The sequence below is a fragment of the Protobothrops mucrosquamatus genome, unplaced genomic scaffold, assembly GCF_001527695.2.
Source record: "Protobothrops mucrosquamatus isolate PMUCROS unplaced genomic scaffold, P.Mucros_1.0 scaffold502, whole genome shotgun sequence".
Classification (NCBI taxonomy): Eukaryota; Metazoa; Chordata; class Lepidosauria; order Squamata; family Viperidae; genus Protobothrops; species Protobothrops mucrosquamatus.
Window position 1 is genome coordinate 181,952 of NW_015386818.1, and position 18,773 is coordinate 200,724.

The 18,773-nt window shown below is 37.9% G+C and overlaps 1 protein-coding gene across 3 annotated transcripts in view; it reads left to right on the top strand.

Annotated features, from left to right (window-relative positions):
- OLFM3 (olfactomedin 3) overlaps positions 1-18,773 on the top strand; it is a 59,743-nt gene that overhangs the window by 26,644 nt on the left and 14,326 nt on the right. For 2 of the 3 annotated variants that reach the window (XM_015816806.2, XM_015816805.1), the window contains 2 exons: positions 8,464-8,619; positions 17,567-17,786. In XM_015816806.2, the coding sequence (XP_015672292.2) occupies positions 8,464-8,619; positions 17,567-17,786 (376 nt within the window). Of the gene's footprint in view, positions 1-1,194; positions 1,198-8,463; positions 8,620-17,566; positions 17,787-18,773 lie in introns of all 3 variants that reach the window. The other variant, XM_029284299.1, reaches the window with a different exon arrangement.

Genomic DNA, 18,773 nt, shown 5'->3' on the forward strand with positions numbered 1-18,773 from the left:
GACACAGCTATGAACACAGGACTGAATCTGCAACATGGGGCTTAGAGAAGTAGCAGTTCTTATGCACTCAAATGTAATTAGCTTAAAATAATTTCACCAGGGCTGGAATGAATTTCAGACAGATCTGGTTATTTGGGTAAAAATTCTAAAAAATACTGCTTACATGTAATAAAAATATGCAGTGTTTAGGATGGAAATAATGCCTCAGATAATCCTGATTATAGGCAGTCCTTGATATACAACCATTTGTTTAGTGACCATTCAAGGTTACAATGGCACTGAAAAAAGTGACTTATGACCAGTTTTCACGTGTATGACCGTTGCAGCATCCCCATGGTCATGTGATCAAAATTTGGCTGCTTGGTAACCGACTCATATTTATGATGGTGGCTGAATCCCAAGGTCATGTGATCCCCTTTTGCAACCTTCGGACAAGCAAAGTCATTGGGGGAAGCCACATTCACTTAATGACAGTTTGACTAGCAGTGATTCACTTAACAACTCTGTGTATATAATGTATGTTTTTATTTGTGGTTTTTACTTGTGAGTAGTGTGCACTGTGGACAGCACTTAATTTCATTGTGAGTTACACAGTGGCAATAAAGATATTCTATTCTATTCTAAGAAAGGTTGTAAAACGGGACAAACAAGTGTTTTACATACATTTTGGGCTCGATTGTGGTCATAAGTTGAGGACTATCTACGTTTTCTCCCTTAAAAGTGGTTTCTTCCTACTGTACAAATATGGTAGCAAATTGATCAGGGCAAAGAGAACAAAGAATTGAACAGAAATTTAGAAAGTTCTGGAAACCATACCTGGACTTCTTGAGTTGGGGGGGGAATAGGTGTGGTAGTCACATTAACTCTTGCAGGTCCTGATTTATAGCTATAAATGAGTTTCTGGTTGCATAAACTATTCCAGATTTTTTTAAAAAAATCAATGTAATGCAACTTTTAGATTTCAATTAGAAATATAGACAAGAAGCCTCAAAAAAAATTGAGAGTGAAAATTTGCTGCAGAAGATTTCATTTCCTGGCAACAGCAAAGAGTTTTTGGGGGTGAAGTTCCCATAAGTTCTCATGTAGAAAAAAAATCCTAGGGCTTTGTGTGGTTATATTTTCCTTCTGCTAACACAGTGGCAGGTCACAAAAACACTACATAAGGAACAGTTTTCTTCTGATGCATATTGTAAGCAGGTAGTAGTAATACATTTATTTATGCGGTCCTTGATGCTCTCTGAGCTTGGTTATTTTCTTGCAGGTGTTTCATTACATAACTAGGTAACATCATCATCACTGTTCAACCCTGAGCTGCAAATATTTTCTTTGATTGATACATTTATTTGTAAACAGGTAAACAATGGATGCTGTGAGCTTTACTTTTCATTGTAGAAATTCAAAGTAACTGCCACGTTCAATGCAGCTGATAACAATTTGCATATAATAAGCCAGGGTTCCATGTAGTATGCATGTACTGTATGTATGCTGAATCTAAAGCATTCAAAGACGGTTTTCAAAGGCTCCTCATATTTCAGTTTTCAACTCAAACAACCAATGCTGAATCTTGAATTTTGAGAATGAGCTCTCTGCAGACTCTCCGGCATGGTTTTTGGATGTTTCTTCTTTTATTTTAATAAGGAGAACAAACCTAACACATTATATGTTAGTAACTCACCAATAACTTGACAAAGAAGATTTGCTTTTTTCTTATTTGAACAAATACTGTTTCTTTCATTCTCCAAAGAACTGACATTTCAGGGAGTGCATCGGGCAAATGTAAAGACACCTTTCATAAAAAAAAAATCACAAATCTTATTACAACCTTTAAACTGGAAACTTCTGTATAAAATATTAGTATATGCATCTGAGTAAAAATAGCACAGAGCCAGTTTGGTGCAGTGGCTAGAAATTGGGAGACAATTGCCTCCTTCCTAGGGCTGAAAGGAATTGGCCCAGGATCACCCAGCTGGCTTGGTGCCTAAGGCAGAACTAGAATTCATAGTTGAATAGTACCAGGGTTTGACACTCACAGAAACCAAACCCATCTGTAACTATAAGGCAGCATTCGTTCATGATGGTACTTCAAGAATGGCTCTTTTGAACTGGATGGCTTACACAGGTTATTGCACTTTGTAAAATTTAACACAAATTTAAGTTTTTTTTAAACAAATGTGAAAACCTTAAAGAAATTGGGAAACAATTTAGCAAAAAGACCTTGCAAGCTGCAGGAATAAAATGTGCTCCTTTTGAATGGAAAAAAAATCTCAGCCGACGAGCTACGCTGAATAACACTGGCCTCGTAGGAGAGATGTGCACTCTTAAGATGAGAAGGTCTGGATCTGCATCTCAAAATGTTTATAAGTATGCATCTGGGATCCTGCCGATGTGCCAATTATGCAACCTTTGGCTGGTTGTGCAAAACCCAACCTGTTAGGTTTTTGACAATTTATTTCAAATTGCTCTTTTAGACAAAAGGAAGCCAATACCCTAAATGCCCTTCTCATTTCCAAGACAACTTTGAGATGCAGCCTGATGCCTTATGATTTCATTGACACATTTATGGTTGGGTTGGGTTGGTTTTTTTTTTTTGGTTTTTTTTTGTAACAACCCAGAATTGATTTGCTACTGTCTATGTCTGCAATTCTTTTAACTTTTTTTTTTAAAAAATTCCCCAGTCTTATCTACAGCCCAGAGACTTCCTGGTGATCTCCCATCCAAGTACTAACCAAATCTGATCCTTAGCTTAGCTTTTTCAACATCATTTAAGGTCAGCTGGGTGCTGCTGAATATAAAAAAATCAAAGACTTGTGTTTCAATACCTCCACGAGCAAAAGCTGGGCATGTAGAAACTGAATAAAAGAAAGATGTACTTAATAATATCACTAGGCTGGTAAGATAGCCTAAAATTGGTAGAAGAAGGGAGTCATTTTGATGTGGAGTGATTTTGAAGCCCAGAAGCTATTTTGCCTTTTGGACTAACTTTCTTTGCAATGGTTTTATAGTCATGGAGTTTTTGATGTTGGCAGAAACACCCTGAAGTCAATTATGGCACACACACACAAAAAAAGTTTCAGAACTGTGCCATCAAGTAGATGGTGCACTTCTGAGAAGCTACACCCACACATGAAACATCAGCAAGAGTTGCCTATGATCTGAGTAACAGCAAGAATTTTGTTCGTCCATCATTTCAAGTCTTTTGCAAGCATCAATAAATTCCAGGCCAGCATCCTTGCTTCCTTTTCTTCTCTTTCCTATTAAAAATCCCATTTAGGCAATTCATTAGTGCAGAACTTGGGGATTTTGAGTGGACAAAAAATAGAAATTAAATTGGCTATAGTAGATTTTCTTGCACTTGAATGCTTGGCATGACCCAATAATGCATTACTATATTTGCTGTTTAAAAATAGTGGCAATCAATTGATGGCGTCAGTGGAATGCTACCTTTTCGTCATTATTTTGCAAATAAAACTGAAGTAAACAAAGGACAGAGCCACACTAATATGGAAATTGAAATACTTACCTATTATTAAGGTTGTCCTTCATGTGTCTTCGGTGTACAGACAAAATAGTAGGCAGGCCCAAGCCTCACATACACTGCCTGCATATTGAAGCTCATGAAGGCAGGACAAGAAGCAACGGGTGGAAACTAATCAAGGGGAGAAGCAACCTAGAACTAAGGAGAAACTTCCTGACAGTTAGAACAATTAACCAGTGGAACAACCTGCCTCCAGAAGCGGTGAATGCTCCAATACTGGAAGTTTTTAAGAAGAGACTGGACAGCCATTTGTCCGAAATGGTATAGGGTTATCTGCCTGAGCAGGGGGTTGGACTAGATGACCTCTAAGATCCCTTCCAACTTTACTATTATTATTATTATTATTATTATTATTATTATTATTATTATTATTATTATTATTATTATTATTATTATTATTATTATTATTATGTTTGCAATATGTGCCCATGGCTCCTTCCCAGCATGCATTTCAGCAGGTAGATGGCTGGGGGAGAGCTTGCTGCCTCCATTGTTCATGTTTTCCTTATATAAATGGAGAAGAAAAAGAAAAAGCATATGGTTGAGTATGATTTCTTTTTATCCTGTGATTTTTGAGAACTGAATTTTTCAAGTGAGAAATTCTCAGCATCATTGCAAGACTATAGTGTTGCCATCAAAGAGCTGCAGTGCTTAATTTTGTCTTCCCATTCTCATTGTAACTCAAAGTTCTTCCAGATGTTGTTAAACCATAGCTCCCAGCTTTCTTCACTATTGGAGAAACAGGGTGACATTGCTGGAACTCCACTTTGGCTACATTTAAAAGAGCACATTTTCCCACTTCTCCTTAACAATACAGAGAAGAGGGCATGTTGGCCTTCTGTGCCTCGTGTTAAATAGCTTGTAATCATATAAAAAGTAAATTCTACTTCCATGCTAATGCAACCAATGCAAAACTTTACCATTTATTAATAAGTTACTGAGAGCTCTAAATTTGTCCATTGGCATCAAAGCACAGCCATCCAAAATCAAAAGCACTCCCAATCATTAAAATCTTCTTCTTTTTGGCTTCATCTTCATTTCCATACAGATATATAGAGTTTTTGTTTTGTTTTTCTAAATTGATCCCAGACCCTGAGGTCTTCAGTAATGTTTGTTGTTCGTTACCTGGGATTTTCCATTGGCAACTCTGTTAGGCAAAGCAATCTTTCTAATATATATACATATTGACTAGATTCCATTGGATTTCTTTCTGATATTTTGCCAAATTCTAGAGAGTCTTCAAGAAGACATCTCATGTGGTCCACCTGTTCCACAATGTCCAGGTTTGAATGCCCATGTTGCCTCAACTTTAGGTTTTACTTGATAATTGCCAATTTGTTTGTCTTGCTGCTTGTTTGTCTTTATGTTTTAGCAGAGGGAACTCAGATTTCTTCTCCTTTTTTTCTTCTTTTCTTTTCTCATTGTTATCAACTTAAGCATTGCCTGCTTTTCTCTCCGCCAGACCTGAATCTGTCTTTGGCCGGCTGCCACTTGATATCTTCCTCCCTGTCTCATTCTCTTTGGGACAAGTATGCTGTATTTTGCTTCCCCTTATTTTTCCAGCTTTAAGAAGAATTACTCCATTTTCTAGAAAAACTCAGGCTTTATTTCAGCTGTGCTCTGTGCTGTTTGGACTTATATGACATTACCCATATACATTTTTAGTGAAACATTCCATTTTGGGAGTCATCTAATGGACAGATAGCAAGAGATTGCCACAGGAGAGAAGACAGCATTTGGGAAGGTGGTAGCTAAGGGAAAAAAATACATTTTTAAAGATCAAGGATCAATCTCAGTAGGACTGGAATTCATTATTATTCTTCCATATTTTTGTTGGAGAAGGGCTTTTTGATGGACAGTTCAAATATTATTTAATGTTTTAAATCTATTTGAAGCTTAAATTGTTAAAATGACTGTAAAAAGCATGGAATCCATAACACAGAACCTCAGGAATTCGCCACCTGATTACAACAGTTCACTCTGAATAGATCATAGAAAGGTTCAGAGGATTCTTGTGATCTAGGGAAACGTACTGGCCACTCTCCTCCTGGGACTAAACCATTCTCTTCTCTTCCATTAATCACATGCTATTTTCTGAGAGCCTGGATGTCTATCAAACCTCACCACTGACCCAAAACATAGCCATCCAAAGTCCCACATCCTCCTATTCACTGAAACAGTTTGCTTCCCCATCGTTTTCCCATCACGCAGCTTTGAGTTTTGATGTTCTGAAGCAAAAATCTTAGACCATGAAGATAAAAAAGTAGGTTTCAAGAGTAGAAAGATATCTGCCCCAGGCAAGCACGTTAACAGCATCCAGCTTTCTTTGATATATGGAGTTCATATTCTACATTTGTCTTTAAAAGGTGTGTGGTTCAGACAGAAAATGTGGCAGGCAACTCACTTCCAATTTGTAAATGATGCCTGTGGATTTGGCAGCAAAATGAAAGGAAGAAGCTGCCAGCCACAATGGCTGCCATTCCATAGGCTCCACAGAGAGCTCAGTGTGCAGAGCAAGGGTCCAGGCTGGAAAGTAGCTTCTCACATTTTGTAAGAAGCAGCATGTTATTGAAGCTCAGAAAGAACCTTGGCTGCGATATGGAGGGTTTTAAATATAAATTTTTTATTAAAAGTTTTACAAAGAGCATAAAAACTAACACAAAATAATGAAGAGTAAAAACAGGAAAGAAGGAAAAGAAAGAAAGAAAGAAAGAAAGAAAGAAAGAAAGAAAGAAAGAAAGAAAGAAAGAAAGAAGAAAAGGCAAGAGAAAAAAAAGAAGCTTCTGATTTTCCTTTGCAGCAAATATAAGTACAGTGACAAACTTACCTCTTACCATGATTGCAAAGTGATGTGGTAGTGCAGGGGTATGTGGGAATGTTCTTGGGAGACAAGCAAAAGAGCCACAGGCTAGACAATGATTGGACAAGTGGCAACTCAGCTCACAGATATAATATGGGTGGCAAATATCTCAGAAGGGACCCTGCCAAATTTCCTGTTGCTGTAAAGGTAAAGAGGGGAAGATGTACTTTCATATTTGCAAGATTCTGTGAATGTAACTTTACAATAAAGTTAGAACTAGTACTTCTGGGTTTCTTATCTGGATGAAAACTAACCAAGGAGACAATCATCCTAGAAAAAAGGAGAAATTTCCTGGCAGGTAGAACAATTAATCAGTGGGATGGGTTCATTTCAGAAGTTGTGGTTGCCCCAGTCCTTTACAAAAAGAGATTGGACAGTGATTTGTCTGAAATGGGGTGTTGAATTTCCTGCTGGAGCAGGGGTTGGACTAGAACAGTAATGGCGAACCTTTTAGAGACCGAGTGCCCAAACTGCAACCCAAAACCCACTTATGCATCGTCGGGTGCCGGGTAGGCGTGGCCCATTGGCTGGGTGTGGCCCATTGGGTGTAGCCGATTGGGGGAGTGTGGCCCATTGGGTGGGCATGGCTGCGGTGGTAACGGCAGACTGGGTGGGACTAAAAAGTTCAATCAATCAATTCCAACTTTATAAGATTTTTTTTTCCCGTGAGAAGTTGAAATTGACTGATTGAACCTTTTTTTTTTTTTTTGCACAAGGCAGCGGAGGCCTAAAGCGAAAAGGTTTTATAAAACCCAGCTGAAGGCCTAGGACTGGGGCAACAGCACGCGTGCCCACAGAGAGGGCTCTGAGTGCCGCCTCTGGCACCCATGCCATAGGTTCGCCACCACTGGACTAGAAGAATTCCAAGGTGCCTTCCAACTCTGTTATTCTGTATTCTGCACTATCTCGCAAGGTGTAAGGAGAGGCAAGTCGGAAACTACCTCCCTCCCTTGGTAAAAAAAAAAAAAAAGAAAATCTGACGCTCATCCATATGTTATATGAGAACAAACCAGATTTGTAAGGTGTTTGTTGTCACTAGGGTTCCCTCATGTATAAAACCACATATCTGTTGTAATTGCACTTCTCATTTCCTTTTTCAGAAGTATAACCTGAGGTCCCCAAGTGAAGCATCCTTAAAAACATTTTTTTAATAACAAGCTGTTGCTGATGTGGATCTGGGTGCTGTTCTGAATCAACCCCAAAGCAAAGCAATGAGTGTGCAGAAGTGTCACCGGGGAGGGGGGGAGGGGAGGAATGTCAAGTGAGATTATGGGTGCCGTGACATACTTGTGCAAATGATGGAAATTGCATCGTTTGCATCCGTGATGAGGGGAGTGATGATAGCATGACAGGTATGACATCATCCCTAAGAGATGCCTCTGCCTCTTGAATCAGGTTTCCTGTGAGCCTTTCTCCTGACAAGTGAGACGGGAAGAGATGAACAGGTACACAAGAAAATATAAGGAACTTGTGATTTTACTATTGAAAAGCTTAAGAAGCTATTTTGGAAGTGCTGAGTATAAGATGTGAATTCTATTCATACCATTGTTCAAATTCCTGCATCTCTTTGTATAAAGAACTAGAAGTGCGTCTCTGGGTAGTGTGGGGAAAATTTCTAAATACTCCTTGTTTTGATAATGGCCTCTTCTGGTACCAGACTCCTTCCTTTGGACCACATGACACCATGTCCTACACTGCTATAGCATTTGGCTCTGCCTGGAAAACAATGTTTGTCTTGTAGTATTCCACAGATTTGCGTTGTGAGATCTTTTTACAGGGTAATGCTTATTGGATAAAGGCAGGGATCCAAATTTAATATTCTCACCATCTCATTAATTAAGAAAAGCTGTACTTCTCCAAGAACAAGAGTGGTGTCTGATCTACAGTTCAGACACTCTATTCATGTGCATTGAGAAATGCAACATTTTGCTGAGGTCTTAAAAATGGATAACAATCCAAGAACTGACACATGCCAAAATATCACTCTGCATTTGATTGAACTGTATTGGGAAAGAAAGAAGAAAACACTTTTAAAAATGAGGTTATGAGCAATATTCTTCTTTCACAGGTTCAGAATATGTCTCAGTCCATTGAAGTTTTAAATCTACGGACTCAGAGGGATTTCCAGTATGTTTTGAGAATGGAAACGCAAATGAAGGGACTGAAGGCTAAGTTCCGACAAATTGAAGACGACCGAAAGACCTTAATGACCAAGCATTTTCAAGTAGGCATTTCCCATCTTTAAATTTTCTGTAACAATTGTTTTGACTGACTGCCAGAAGTTGTATGCTTGGGAGGGGCACTATGAGGTGGGTTAGATGTCAATTTTAAATACTTGTTAGTAAATGCCTGAAGACTTGCTTTGAAAAAGATTGTCCCTGCTCTATGCTGTTTCACTCTGATGGGAAGTTATTATAACTTACTAAAACAAACATGTGAAGGCATTCTATGTCACTTCCTTCATGATGGGGTTCCCACTGGGAGAAAAAGAGGGAGGGAGGGAGGGAAAGTAGCACATGTATAACCAACTGTACATGTATGGCCAGATTCCACTGATGATAACTGAATCATTCAGGAGATTTAATAACAAAATTATATGGAATGATATTCATGTAAATTCTAATACATATCCAAGAAGGGACTGTTATGGTTCCTATGTTTTATTAATAGGATTATTTGACTTAATATTTTTAATTTGCCATATAGATTTTGGGGTCAGATCTTTATTTAATTAAGGATGCAATCAGAAGGTACAATGGACACATAGGGTAAATTGAGATATTAATATTTTCTCATTTAGTGGCCAAACAAACAAACAAAAAAATAAAGAAGAAAAATAGCACAATGCCAATGAGAAAGAAACCCCACCCCTTTTGTAAGTATGCCTTGATGCCACGTGTACAAAAGACGTAGGGCTTGAATCTGATGGCATGAAACTGCTTTCATTATTTTAACCAAAGCTTTCTGCTCCTGAATATGCCTCTGTATAAAATGTGAAAGATGTAGAATATGTATGTGTAGCCTAAATTCCACAGCATTCTTTTCATTGTAGGCCTACTAAGATAAGGAAGTAGAGGACCACAGCCTAAATGATACTAAAGGGAGAGATTCTCACCAACTTCCCTTAAAATGTGGGTTCTTGAGTTATTTGGTCTCATCTCTGAAAGTAGAATTAATCTTCCAGTCTGGTTTCTTCCAACTTTCCCTCACTTTAAAAACAGGAATTTTACCACTGATAAAACACTGCAGCATGAATTTCACAGTGTCTGAGGAGGCTATAATAATTCTTGGGGTTAGAAAACCTAGTCAATTAAATTACTTTTGACTTCTTTCTAGCTCTCTGGAGAGGTTCCCTGAAACCAGATGAAACTAAGTTAAATGAGTGAGTCAAGTCCAAACATTATGTCTGGATATCATCCTGTGATTCTAAGCTGGATTTTCACAAGATGTTTAACTATGAACCAAGCTTGTTCGTTTATTATTCACAGTCTAAGATTGTTGCTTGTTTTGTCAGTGAATTAGAATGAATATCAACATTACTAAAATGATTTTGGAAGCAAAAAAAAAAGATGATGGCAATCTAACGGGATCGTATTTGAGGTTCTTTTTCCCGCCAAAAACTTTTTTGCTTCTCAGCAATACATAAAGGCTGATCAATCACAGGGAAAAGATGCAAATCTCCAGGAGGACATGCAACAATGAGCAAGTTCTTCTGAAATCAAATTTAGACATGTTGAAGAGAGGGGGAAAATACCTATTCTGGGCAATAAAGAACCAAAACAGAAGAAGTGTATTCTTGACCCAGGGAACCTGATGAACTTCATGGCAATTTCTCAGAAAGTCTACAGATTCCTCTCAGCAGTCGTTGCCTGAGTTCCATAAAAGATGAGCAGAGAATGATGCTGCCCCCTCTGCCACTTTCTATGTCTTTGACCAAATGAGCAGAGTCAAACCTTGCTTTAGGCAAAGGACTGTGGCTGCCTCTGGCACCAAACAAGAGGAGGAATGGGCAGTTATGTTGGATAACAAACCTGACTGGGCAACCAAACTGGTTAGTACTCCTTCAGCTCTCCTGAAGCCCTCAAGTGTAGGGAGAATGCTGCCCTCTTCCCAGACTTGAAAGAAGTCTCCAATCACTAGATCTGAGCATAAATATGACATTTGCCTCCAAAAGGAAATATCCCTGCACTGGACCTGCAGATCATCTGGCAGTCTTGTTATGCCTTTTTTTTCCAGCCATAGCAGATATTAGTAGAAAGCCTTCTCTAAGGTCACATCCAGGTTAATTCACTCAGGAAGGGAAGCTAAGCAGAAACTATCCCTTCAAGAAAGGTTCAGAATGGTGTCAATGCATAATATCTTCACATAGGTAATAGGGTCATTCCTGGCTCTGTTATGACTGTTATCAACATTGGTCTTGATAACAAACTTGTCTGGGGTGGCTCACGTATTTTGTATTGTTTGCTCCACTTTTCCTTGACCGCACATAATGTCAGTAAGCAGCTGCTCAGTCCTAACTGTCAAAGGCAAACTGCCTGTTTGAACACAGTAACCTTTTTAGAGACCTGATATTTGGATTGGCTGGGCTAACCGATTTGATATGATACTTCAACTGGCATTTTGAAAGGGATTGCAAAGCAGTAAGGCTATTGAGTAATTTAAAAGGTCAGAATAATAGACCGTCTGCTTTCTTTCAAAGCAGCAATTTGCAAGAATTCAGGCCATGCATTTCATACATTGAGACAAAGCAATAGAGAGAAAACAGGCTTTGCATGCGTAAATGCTCCTGTCCGTTCCGTAACAGCTCCATATTTACTGATGCTGTTAAAATGCAGTGAATTCATTCATTCCTATCACTTTCTCTGGTTCAGCTCTCATTGACCTTTTTAAACTACTGTAGATAAAGCCACCAGTCATAGAACTGGCAATGTGAATATTGCAGCGTGGAGGCACGGTCCAACAATTGAAGCATGCGGACTGACTCTACAGAATAATACCACAGTGAGATGTGGTATTATTTCTTCCGATTCTGTAAAATGAAGTAAGATGTTTTCCTTCTTATTTCATACCCCTTAACACAGTTTTCTTTTCCTGTGCACATTCTGAAATGGCAAAAGACCGAGCTAATTTGCTTTTTGGATTAGGCATGCGTTACAGGAAACCTATTTTCAAATGGATGACTATTCACCATTTTACATATTTGTTCCATAAAAAACCCAGTTCCTCTTTGATGTTGATAGCTTTGTTACAGAGTCAAACCATCCTTTACTCTCTATCCCAGATATTTATTAAAACTATTTCTGTATTTCCTGATGTACAGGAACTTCCCACGTAGTGTACATAATACCATAAGTACATTAAATATAGTACAAAATGAAATCATGCCTGTAATAATACAGGTGCTTATTATTTATTTTTCTTTATTAAGTGTATGCCTTTCCTTTCCGATTATGTAAATACTCCATTAATTTGAACAAAGTACACATTTCATCTTTCTTTTCAGAGAGTTTTTTTTAAAAAAACCTCCCAAACATCAACATTCCACGTGTTCCAAAGCTGTATAAAATCAATGAATATTTTGCTTTTTGGAGACCACAATAGAAACTGAGAGGTCCTTGGTTCTCTCTGAGCTTGTTTTCAACCAGAGACAAGAGCCTCCACTTCTCCTCCAGGAACTCACTAAATTTTGAGCTGAGTATGGAGGGAAAACCACTCTACTTGGTTTCTATACTAAATAATAAGGAAGAATAAAGCACCCCAGTCGTTCTATGGCTGCTTACTCACTCTAGTACATGGATGCCCTTCACTCATTTGCATGCAATTCCTCATTTATTAGAAGAATTCTTAACCAACATGGGCCCCAACATTTATACGGTTAAGAATTCTCCCATTGGGGGCTGGAAGGCGAGATCCAGACAACAACCGTTGCCTGCAAATTTTTCAAATTGCTGATCATAGTTCTATGTCTGTACTTTGGGGAAATTTTCCCCAATTTGGATGGTACTTAGTGCAATCTCAGAGATTGTTTTCTGAGAGGAAGTATATTATGTAGATTTATTGAAGTGTAGATATGTCATTGAGCATTCTGTAGATTTTTTAAAATCCTGTTACAATTGAAGTTGTGAGAGATTGTGAGGAGGGTAAAAGAGTAATGGAAGGAAAGTTAGACCAAGAGATAGGAAGGTAGTCCATTGGTAGCTTATCTCATACATGGCAACTATGTCCAGATGTCAAGAAACCTGGAAAGAAATAATTCAAAATATTCAAAAAATTTCCACCTTAACGAACTTACTCATAAATAAGGGTTGGAAATTCTATTTGTGATTTCCAGGGTTTTGTATTCACCCTAATTCAGACACTTTGCTGAAGTCTATAAAGAAAGATAGATAGATAGATATAGGTAGTCCTCAGGTTATTACCACTAATTCAGTAAGTGTTCAAAATTATGACAGTGATAAGTGAGGGGGGGGACAAACAACTAATCCTCGGAGTTCCAGCCATCATAGCATACCTGTGGTCACAGGATCAAAAGCCAGTTGCCTATCTTGTGATTATGATGTCACGCGAGCCATAGTCATTTGATTGGGATTTCCTATATTCTCTGACAGCTTTCCAAAAGCAAAGTCATTGGGGAAACTGGAAGGAAGTCAGAAGTTGTTCCTGCTCCCATCACCTTTTCATCCACCAATGGTCCATAGTGCTTGCCCACAGCACCAGCACACTTGCCTACACTCCACAGTGCCTGCCTGTGGCACCTAATACTCACTGGCCCGCTTGCTAGGGCTCCCATCTCTTTTCACCTAACAACTCATGTGATCCTGGGGTTATAATGGCAAATTGGACTGAGCAATGCAGTGACAGGATATCTCACATTACAACCACATTGCTTAGCGATGGAAATTCTGGTCCCTATTGCCATTATAACCCAAGGATTATTTGTATAGGGATAGATCCATAACTTTCATGTTCATTTTTTTTTTTTTTGAAAAAAATGTATAAGATTACCGTATGGAAATACCCTAAACTCATTTGAGAAAGAACAGTCTGAGAATTAGATAAAAATCTATAAATCTTGCCTTTTATCTGTACAAAAATCCTGAAAGCATATTGAAGCCAACATTGGAAAAAAAATCTCATTGACTTATGTAGTGGTGGTACTGCATTCATAAATTAAGTTCTCTAGAATAGAAAGAGAATTTAATGTCCATTTGTAAAGGTCGGAGTTTATGATACTCTCTCTAATAAAACACTCTCCCAATTCATCCGTTCCAAACCATTCTTGCTCAAAATTTCTGGGCAGCTAAAGTAAATGGGTTTTTTTTCCCTCATGAGTATAAAATTAGAAGTTGCAAAGGGAGCTCAGTTTTCTCTAATGCATTCATTATAATAACATTTCTGCTTGTAATTTAGCACTGCAATTTCAGTCTTTCTAAATTAGATGTGTGAAATACATCCCCTTCAGCTTTACCTATGGACTCCCCACTGATGCTAATGTTTCCCAAATGAATTTTAGAAAACAGATTTTATTAAAGTAAAGAGGTAAATACAATTAATTTAAATGGGCTTTTAACACAGTCGCCACTATCAGTATACAATATGATGCAGTGCTAACAAGCCTCATAAGGTAAATCTCTTCAGGGAGTACAATACTGATTTTGCAATATCTGCTTATTTTAAAAGTGGGCAAAAACCCTTTTAAGTAATGTAGGGGTCACAGAAAGGGATCCTTACAATATGGGCAATTCTGAAGTTAATCCAATTTAACTTCCTCCTCAGAATTAGAACACAATTTTGGAAAAATGAAACTCACGACCTTGGATGGAATATACATTCTTTGGCAAGAGACAATGATAAAATTTACAGTGCAGGAAGCTTCTTGGGACTTTCAAGCAGTTCCTTGAAGGTGGAAAGGGAAAGGAGTTTTGTAAGGAATATCAATGCCTTTTCCCAAATCGCTGCAGCTGTTTACTGAATCTGAGCTGAAAGTGATGTCATATTTTTTTTCCTCTCATAAAGCTTTCTGTTATCCTTATTGGACATGATGCCATGAAAATAATGGTGCCTCCAGAGTTTTTGAATTAGACTAGTGCCAGTAGTTTGCAGTCTAGTTTATGTTATGTACTCACAAGGCTTTGCACAGACACAGACTGGAAAAATGAGGCTGAACCACATAGAAATAAGGGCAAAACAAGAGAACTTAACCATCCTCCAATGTGCTATATGATTTGATGACAAGGGTATCTCTGATATGGAAGCAGAAAGTCAATAGCTGAAATCCAGGGCAAAAAAACCCTCCTTCCCCTTCTTTCTTTCTCTACCATGATAGTTTCTGTAGAATACAGTAGCTTCTTTCATAAAAGTCACCTTTCATTAGGTGAAAGTATCTACAGACATGAACCAAGAGATGAAGTCAGTCTTTAATACAAAGCAGTACCCAATATCATACATATCTGTGGTCAATCCCTGGATATTTATTCCTGCAGAAAATGAAAGATCAGCTCATTGAATTAACTGTTTTAATAACTGTTTTTTTGCTGTGTTTCTCTTTTGGGCAATAACTAGCATTTTGCTGGAGAGGCAAAATACAAGCTGCCCTTTTGAGCTATAAACCAAAGCTCATTGGATTTATAACAACATTTTCAATGCTGGTGATGGAATAACATCATCCGCTATGAGACATGATGATAGAATAATTTAGAGCAGGGGTAGTCAACCTTGGCTCTTTTATGACTCGTGGACTTCAACTCCCAGAATTCCTGTGCCAGCTAAGCTGGCTCAGGAATTCTGGGAATTGAAGTCCACAAGTCATAAAAGAGCCAAGGTTGACTACCCCTGGTTTAGAGTGTCCTCAAGGTAGCCCACAAAAATCTTGTCTGCCCACTCCAAAGCCCTTCTAAAAATTCTGATCGAGAGATCACTTTTAGCATGATCAAGATCTTAAATATATATGGAGCACTATTAACTGGATTTAGTTAATGGCATTTAAAAGTGAATTCCATCATATCTAACTTGTTTTTTTTTCCTGGTTTGCCCACATCTTTATCTCAACCTTTTTTGCTGTGCAGACTCAGGTTTACTACTCAACAGCCTAGTGTTACCCTCAGCACAAAAAAACTTGTGTCGTCCTGACTTAAGGACTGCAAGAAAGGTCACATTAGATAGAGTTCAGCTCTCACTCCGGGTTTCCTTCTGATAGCTGCCAAGTGATGGGCCAAAAATGAATCTGTGGTGGGTTTTGATCTTTGATCTTTATCCTTTTTTATTTCAAGGTTAACCACGAGGCAAAAAAGCAAAAATGGCAGATGTATGAAAAAGGGGTGGGCCTTCCATCGCAAAGTCACAACCTCTCTCTGCTTTATCCATTCCATTTCTCTCTAAATATTTGGATGCCAAAGGAGGATTTTTTTTCTTCTTCTTCTCCCATCCTCCCCCCCAAAAAACATGACTTCTATGTTTTATTTTAAGTTTTGTTGAAAATAGTATACTCTTTTCCCTCAACAGAAGCTTTACATGAAATAAGGGTAAAATTGAACATGATGAGATGAGATGAGATGAGATGGTAAGGTAAGGTAAGGTAAGGTAAGGTAAGGTAAGGTAAGGTAAGGTAAGATAAGATAAGATAAGATAAGATAAGATAAGATAAGATAAGATAAGATAAGATAAGATAGCCTTTATTGTCATTTTTTTACTGTGGGCACAATGGCACACATCAAAAATGAAATTTAGTTGCACGCTCTCAAAATGAAACACATACATGACACACACCTAAACATACTATATACAACATATGTATAGACCCGTACCCCTACATATATATAACAAATAAATATTAAATACTGTCCATCTTGAATACATAACGGAAGGAGGAAGCTTGAGACGAGAGTGTGTGTGTTTTGCTAGTTTTACCTAATTTCATATTATAGTTTCAGACTACTTTCAGACGTATCTCAGATCTCTCAACATCTATCCTAAAAAAGAATGTTCAGGTGCTCCTCAAATCATTAGCACTAACCCATTCTAAGTGTTTAATTGCTGCTTTCTGTGCTTCTGACTTACCCTGTTGTGGAAATCCCATCCAGTTCCCACTCCCTTAAAATGTAACTATATGTACAAATATGCTGTTTTAATTATAAATGCTATTCATAAAATCCTCCATAGATATTAGTAGTGATAAAGGGGTTTCATTCAGTAATATCCCAAGGCAGTCCTCCTAATGAATGCTAATTTTGCACCCATAAAATGAGTACTGCAAGCCGTGTCATTGACAGATCTAAAAGCATTGGGGGCCGAGGTTCATAATACACTCATTCTCTAGCAACTCAATTCCAAATACATTTTCAAAAACAACAACAGCAGCTGAAGCTGACAAGAATTAGTTCCACCGAGCCAAAACAGAGCAGTGTGAATATTCCTGAAGCACTTTTCAAAAACAGTTTCAAAATGATTGATGAAACTCATTAAATGCAGGTTTATAATGCTACCACACACAAACACTCCCCAAATTATAAAGTACCAGCAAAATAGCTATGGAATACTTTGAAGACTACTTTTAATGGCAGTTGAGAAGTAGGAATTAATCTAGAAAATTGAAAAATCGAAATACTTTATTAGTAAACCAAGCTAGTGTCCATGCTTGACTGCAAAGCTTTTTCTCATTGAAATAGTCTTGTGAGTTGCTTTAAAGATGCAGTTCTTCTATCTTTTGTCTTACTTTGATAGAATGACAATTGCAATTTAGTTCAAGAATAAATGTTGGCATAAGTAATCAGTCATGTGAGAAAAGTTATAGTAGTATAACACAAATATATGGGTAAGTGCCAATTATTAAGCAGGCAAAATGGTCTGTTTTTAATCAGGCAAGTTGTCCTTAAAGTGCTTTGGATCTTAAAAAAAAAAACTATAGTAGTGGAAAAGGCCTGACTTAAAAGAAAGTGATTTGTTTTAAGTAAGATAAAAATTAAGTACTTCATATGTTATACTCCAAGCTTGAAGCCATTTATTCTTAGCTCCCTAACTGTCTCACAGGACTGGAATCATCGTTTTCATACCAAGATCAATAAAAACCACAAGAGTAGATTTGAAAATAAGCCTAACAGGATCTCATTAAGGAATTTAGAGGACACGGCACTTCTTAGCACTTCCCTAATGCACACTTGACTTCTTTTTCACAGGAATTGAAGGAAAAGATGGATGACCTTCTACCACTGATACCAGTTCTGGAACAGTACAAAACAGACGCCAAGCTAATCACCCAGTTCAAAGAGGAAATCAGAAACCTGTCTTCAGTACTTACTGGGATCCAAGAGGAAATTGGCGCTTACGATTATGAGGAGCTACATCAACGAGTCCTCAGTTTGGAAACCAGGCTTCGAGATTGCATGAAAAAACTGAGTAAGTTCACACTTTCATTCCTCCTTGCTTTCTTCACATCTGCTTTGCCTGGAATTCTTCCATGCCTCCTCGTGTCCTCTGAATTTATATTTTATGTTATTTATTTGATTTGTATGGCCACCCATCTTATCTAAGTTATTTCACAGCAATTGAAAACAAGCTAAACTGACCTGCAAAATTATCGATAAAAACCACATTAAAAAAAATCAGCGGCCAAAGAAGTCACTATATCAAATTCAGTATATGTAACTTCTGAAAAAGATCTCCACTATCGCCTGACCTCTAAGCACAATGCCAAAGCCATATCTTGAGGACTTTCCTAAAGGCCAGTTGGGTTGGGGCCAATCTAAACTCCGGGGGAATGATGTTCTGAAGAGTGGGTGCCACAACAGAAAGGCTTCTTCCTGGGTCACATCAGATGACACTCCTTCATAGACGGGATCTTTCTGATATTTCTTCTGTTTGTTAACTTTGTTCTAAAACCTCTATCCTCTGGCAACTATGTGATTGAATCAAACTGGGCAGTCTGTGGACCATCTCACTAATCTGAGTTATATTCCATTTGGCCTTTTATGTCTTTTGTGACCCATATCAAGTTAAGCAATAGATCTACTGGGGTAATTTTGGAAACTACACTATTGTAGTTCATTGCAGCCCTAGACAGTGGTGCTTCATAATGTATAAGCTAGGAGCAGGCATGCACAATCTTTTCTGAACAGAGCTACCCTTGGTGTTTGAATGACATGCTATAGACAGGCCTGAGCCAAGAACTTAATTGGAATGTAATTAGATTTTAATTGCCTAAATACAGTTAATGTGATTGCTTATCGTGCATTTAAAAATGTCTTTTTACAATCAGGATACGATATTACCAGCAACTTTGGAAGAGTCTTGAAGCCATGGCCATTGAGAAGCACTAGATTATTTATACTCTGTCTTTTTCTGATTTTGTTTTATATGTTCAAAGATACTGAGATTGGATTCTAA